At 53.9% G+C, this 6,000-nt stretch overlaps 1 protein-coding gene across 7 annotated transcripts in view; it reads left to right on the forward strand.

The window, feature by feature from the left end:
• The window catches only part of C18H16orf74 (chromosome 18 C16orf74 homolog), a 45,224-nt gene extending 40,225 nt beyond the window's left edge, over positions 1-4,999 (forward strand). For 3 of the 7 annotated variants that reach the window (XR_002519338.2, XR_002519336.2, XR_002519337.2), the window contains 2 exons: positions 2,247-2,368; positions 4,446-4,999. Coding sequence is in view for 4 of the 7 variants with exons in the window: in XM_021932245.2 (XP_021787937.1) it covers positions 2,167-2,368; positions 4,446-4,504 (261 nt within the window). In the remaining 3 variants the exon portion in view is untranslated. Of the gene's footprint in view, positions 1-1,959; positions 2,369-4,445 lie in introns of those variants that run through there. The other 4 variants (XM_021932243.2, XM_021932242.2, XM_021932246.2 and 1 more) reach the window with 2 other exon arrangements.
• The last annotated feature ends 1,001 nt before the right edge of the window (positions 5,000-6,000 follow it).

The raw sequence follows: 6,000 nt of genomic DNA on the forward strand, positions 1-6,000 counted from the left end.
TTTGGTTGTGTTTAAAATTATTATTATTATTATTTTGAAACGGAGTTTCACTCTTGTTGCCCAGGCTGGAGTGTGATGGCACGATCTAGGCTCACTGCAACCTCTGCCTCCTGGGTTAAACCTATTCTCCTGCCTCAGCCTCCCGAGTAGCTGGGATTACAGGCAGACACCACCATGCCCAGCTAACTTTTTTTGTAGTTTTAGTAGAGATGGGGTTTCTCCATGTTGGTCAGGCTGGTCTCAAACTCCCGACCTTAGGTGATCCGCCCACTTCGGCCTCCCAAAGTGCTGGGATTACAGGTGTGAGCCACCGTGCCTGGCCTTCTTTTTGTTTAGACAGAGTCTCACTCTGTCACTTAGGCTGGAGTGCAATGGTACGATCTCAGCTCACTTCAACCTCTGCCTCCCAGGTTCAAGCAATTCTCTTGCCTCAGCTTCCTGAGTAACTGAGATTACAAGTGTGTGCCACCACGCCCAGCTAATTTTTATATTTTAGTGGAGATGGGGGTTTCACCATGTTGGCCAGGCTGGTCTTGAACTCCTGACCTCAAGTGATCTGCCCACCTCGGCCTCCCAAAGTGCTGGGATTATAGGTGTAAACCACCATGCCCAGCCTTTTTTTTTTTTTTTTAGATGGATTCTTACTCTGTCACTTAGGCTGAAGTGCAATGGTGCAATCTCAACTCACTTCAACCTCTGCCTCCCGGGTTCAAGCGATTCTCCTGCCTCAGCCTCCCGAGTAGCTGGGATTACAGGCGCACAACACTATGCCCAGCTAATTTTTTTATTTTTATTTTTAGTAGAGACAGGGTTTCTCCGTGTTGGTCAGGCTGGTCTTGAACTCCTGACCTTAGGTGATCTGCCCACCTTGGCCTCCCAAAGTGCTGGGATTATAGTTGTAAGCCACCACACCTGGCCTTTTTTTTTTTTTTTTTTTGATGGAGTCTCACTCTGTCACTTAGGTTAGAGTGCAATAGTGCGATCTCAGCTCACTTCAATCTCTGCCTCCTGGGTTCAAGTGATTCTCCTGCTTCAGCCTCCCGAGTAGCTGGGATTACAGGTGTGTGCTATGACGCCCAGCTAATTTTTGTATTTTAATAGAGACGAGGTTTCACCATGTTGGCCAGGCTGGTCTTGAACTCCTTACCTCAAGTGATCTGCCCACCTCGGCCTCCCAAAGTACTAGGATTATAGGCATGAGCCACCACCCAGCCCGCATTTAAAATTTAAAGCACTCCTACTTACTCTGTCTCGAGCATGTGCTGAGCTCAAGGGAAACACAGATGAATGAAGTAGAGACTGTCCTCCAGGTGTTCACAGCAAAGAGAGGTAGAAATAAAAACAAATCATGTCATTCATTGATGAATGAGTAAATGCAGACAGGCAGAAGAGGGAGAGGCCAGATCTGCTGGGACACCTTTCCCAAGGAAGAGCCCGTTGCACCAGGCTTTGAAGGATAAGCAGGAGCTTGTTACTCAGGCAGAGGAAGAAAGAGCATCCCAGGCCAGGGGAACAGCATATGCAAAGGCACAAAAGGGCCCCGGGAGCCCAGGGAGTCTGGGAAAGTGTGAGCGCTTTGCAGAGTAGGGGCTGGTGGCCAGAAATGGGGCTGCAGCTGGCTGGGCCACATGGTGAAGGCTGAAAACTGGACCTAGAGGCCAACTAGCCTGTGATCAGCATTTCCCAAAATCTGTTTCCCGACTCATGGTTCTGTCAGATGTGTCGGGGGCTCCTTTGACATTCCTGAGACTCAGGTTTTCTTTTTTTTTTTTTTGAGACGGAGTCTCGCTCTGTCGCCCAGGCTGGAGTGCAGTGGCGCGATCTCGGCTCACTGCAAGCTCCGCCCCCCAGGTTCACGCCATTCTCCGGCCTCAGCCTCCCGAGTAGCTGGGACTACAGGCGCCGCCACCTTGCCCGGCTAGTTTTTTTGTATGTTTTAGTAGAGACGGGGTTTCACCGTGTTAGCCAGGATGGTCTCGATCTCCTGACCTCGTGATCCGCCCGTCTCGGCCTCCCAAAGTGCTGGGATTACAGGCTTGAGCCACCGCGCCCGGCCGAGACTCAGGTTTTCATCTGTGATGCGGGGACAGCTGCGCCCCTTGCTGCGAGGCGTCAGAACTCAGGTGATGAAGGGGGGGTGGCGCCCGCGGTTCCCGGCGGCCACTGATGCCTATCTCTCTGTTGTGTGTGTACGTGCATGTGTGCTCCACGCCTGGCTTCTCAGGCTTTAAAATGTGTGTCAGCAGCAGCAGCAGCAGCCACGAAGAGGCCCCCGTCCTGAACGACAAGCACCTGGATGTGCCCGACATCATCATCACGCCCCCCACCCCCACGGGCATGATGCTGCCAAGGGACTCGGGGAACACAGGTGAGGCCGTCCCCTCTGCCGCCAAGCAGGGTCGAGTCTGGGGGCCTGGTGGAGACAGCTCTCAGGGGCGTCCTTCTGGGCCACGGGGCCGAGCTTGCATCCCCACCTCCCCCTGGGTTCATTAAGCATTTATGGTCAGACCTGTGTACACTGCACCGTGAGCCCCCTGCCACGGCGCCAGCCTCAGCACGACGCGGCGTGTTAAGTAATTAGTAGACAGCCCCTGCCAGCAGCCAGTACGATTGATGGATGGGGCCAGGCTGGCCTGCCACACCGTGGCTCCCGCCAGCCAAGGTAATTGATGGATGCTCCTTCCCCTGCCAGCGGGAGGACCGCTGCTCCATCTTGTTGGCCGCTGCAGTTTGGCTGGACAGGACAGACTTGGAAACACAGCCCATGCCCAGGCTGGGGCCGGACCCTGGGCCTTCCAGATGCAGCTCACTGCTGGGAGCAGGGAGGAAATAGAGTTCTTCCCAGGGAGAGGGTGAGGAGGTGGGACACAGGCCCAAATCGGCTCCCCCACCTGCCCCTCGGTGATACCTCTGGTGCTGGTGGGACAAATTGTTCACATATTCATCGAGCAAAGATTTATTGAGCTGGGCCTACATCAGGTGCTGAAGGCTGCTGCTATGAATAATAATGATATTGGGGATGATCATGATAGGTTGCACGGTACTGAGTGTAATGAGTGGATTTTCTTATTTAGTTCTTACAGGAATTCTCAGAGTTAAGTACAGATTTCATCCCCATTTTATTATTTGTATTTATTTATTTTTTGAGATGGAGTTTTGCTCTGTTGCTCAGGCTGGAGTGCTGTGGTGCAATCTCGGCTAACTGCAACCTCCATCTCCCTCGTTCAAGTGATTCTTCTGCCTCAGCCTCCTGAATAGCTAGGATTACAGGCGCCCACCACCATGCCCAGCTAATTTTTGTATTTTAGTAGAAATGGGGTTTCGTCGTGTTGACCAGGCTGGTCTCAAACTCCTGACCTCAGGTGATCCGCCTGCCTGGGCCTCCCAAAGTGATGGGATTACAGGCATGAGCCACTGCACCCAGCCGCATCCCGATTTTAGAAATGGGTAATCTGAGGTTGAGAGAGGCTGAGACACTTGCCGTGCAGCTGGTCAGTGGTGCAGCGGGGAGGCAGCCCCAGGCTGTGTGATCTGCACTTCACACCATGGCCCCCAGGCCGGATGCCCTCCCCACAGGTGGCATCAGTTAGTTGACAGCCATTGTGACGTGGGTCTCGCTGGGCCCATGCAAGCGACACGGCACCCATGAGGCTGATGTAGGGTACGTGGAAGGCTGTCTGGGAGGGGGGATCTGTAGACCCTTCCAGATGTCCTGAGCTTGGGTCTCCGCTTGCCCAGCAGAGCAAGTGACTGGGAGAAAGCTGTCAGGCCCCTCTGGGTTGGACCAGTGCAGGTGCTGGGTGGAGCCATGGTGGGTGCAGTGGGGTGCCTTCCTCTGTGACCTTTCCAAGTGCCTGGCACCAGGCTAAATGCTTTTCACAAATCTCATTTAATTCTCATTCCAACCCTTATCTCTAGTTTAGAAATGGGGAAACAAACAGGTCCAGAGAGGGACAGTGCCTTGCCCAGGGACACACAACAAGGTGGGAGAAGAGCTGGGCTCCTGCTGCAGTGCTCCTCCTGCACCCCAGTGCTGTCTAATCAGAGAGCCCAGTGTGGGCAGACAGAGGCCCAGGTCCTTAGCTCAGCTGTCATAGTCTCTTCCCTCTCTGAGCCTGTGTCCTCACCTATAAAATGGGATCATGCCACTTTGCCTGCTTCCAGGACCAGTGTGGGCAGAGGGGAGACACAGGGTTACTCTGCAGGGTCCGAGCCCTAGGGAGGTTCCTGAACCCTGGGAGGAGTTCCTCTGAAACTTAAGCAGCTCCGGGATCCGACTCACCCAGAAGGATCCAGCATCACTGGGCTGGGTCCCATCTCCGCCTCTGGCAGCACCAGAAAGCAGGGAATCCCAGAGGCCTCAGCCCTGCAGCTCCCAGGGAAGCGGGCCTGGGTGTGGTGGGGGCGGGGTACATCCAGGTGTCACCATCCCCTCTTTCTCCTAGTCTGGTTGGATGAGACAGGGTCGTGCCCGGATGATGGAGAACTCGACCCGGAAGCCTGAGGAGGTGTCGTGGATTTGTCTGGTGGGCTCCTACTGCAGGGTCCCAGCTTCAGGTGTCCAGGGGCGTGGCTGCCTGGAGCAGGTGTGCTGAATACCTTGGATGGGAACTGAGCGAATCTGGTCTCCGCTGGGAGAGATGTGGCAGGACCAGCGAGGAATCCAGCCTGCCTGCTTCCGGAACAGTGTTTCCCGACCCTGCTGAGTGGACTGGACCTCTGACACCTCCAGGGTCTTGCTGACTCCAGCCTGGTGCAAGGGAGCTCCATGGTCCTGGCTGTTGGGGTCCCAGGGAGAGGCTCTCTTCAGGACAAACACACCTTCCCAGCCCCACGGGCTGTGCAAACACGTGCCCCTGCCATAAGCACAAACAAGAACTTCTTGCAGGTGGAGTGGCTGTTTTTTATAAGTTGTTGTACAGATGTGGGAACAGTCCAAAATGGGATTTATAATTTCTTTTTTTTGCATTATAAATAAAGATCCTCTGTAACAAATGGTGAATCCTTTTTTATTTTTTTTGAGACAGAGTCTCGCTCTTGTTTCCCAGGCTGGAGTGCAATGGCACAATCTCAGCTCACTGCAGTGTCCGCCTCCCGGGTTCAAGCGATTCTCCTGCCTCAGACTCCTGAGTAGCTGGGATTACAGGCGTGAGTCACCATGCCTGGCTAATTTTTGTATTTTTAGTAGAGACAGCGTTTCACCATGTTGGCCAGGCTAGTCTTGAACTCCTGACCTCAGGTGATCTACCCGCCTCAGCCTCCCAAAGTGCTGGGATTATAGGCATGAGCCACCGCACACGGCCACAAATGGTGAATCCTGCTTCTTGGGTCAGGAGGAGGCGATGGAGCATGCCAGGGATATAGTGGGCCCCACGGCCAGGGCCAGCTCTCTGGACGTGTCCTGCACACTGCCACAGGGCCCGTCTCAGAAGGCCCATGCTGGGTTCAACGTTCTGCTGTTGCACCTTGAAATTCTCAATCGGGGCCCAGCATGGTGGCCCATGCCTATAATCCCAGGGCTTTGGGAGGCCAGGGTGGGTGGATCACTTGAGCCCAGGAGTTCAAGACCAGCCTGGGCAACATAGAGCCCCATCTCTACTAAAAGTTTTAAAAATTAGCCAGGTGTGGTGGTGCACACCTGTACTCCCAGCTACTAGGGAGGCCAGGGTGGGAGGATCGCTTGAGCCCAGGACATTGAGGCTATACTGAACTACAGTGGTGCCGTCGCACTCCAGCCTGGGCAACAGAGTGAGATTCTATTTCACTTGATACTAGGAGTTTGAGAGCAGCCTGGCCAACATGGCAAAACCTTGTCTCTACTAAAAATACAAAAATTAGCAGGGCATGGTGGCACATGCCTGTAATCTCTAGCTACTTGGGAGGCTGAGACATGAGAATCACTTGTACCCGAGAGGTGGAAGTTGCTGTGAGCTGAGATCATGCCACTGCACTCCAGCCTGAGTGACAGAGTGAGACTCTATCTCAAAACAAAACAAAACA

The sequence above is a fragment of the Papio anubis genome, chromosome 18, assembly GCF_008728515.1.
Source record: "Papio anubis isolate 15944 chromosome 18, Panubis1.0, whole genome shotgun sequence".
NCBI classification, from domain to species: domain Eukaryota; kingdom Metazoa; phylum Chordata; class Mammalia; order Primates; family Cercopithecidae; genus Papio; species Papio anubis.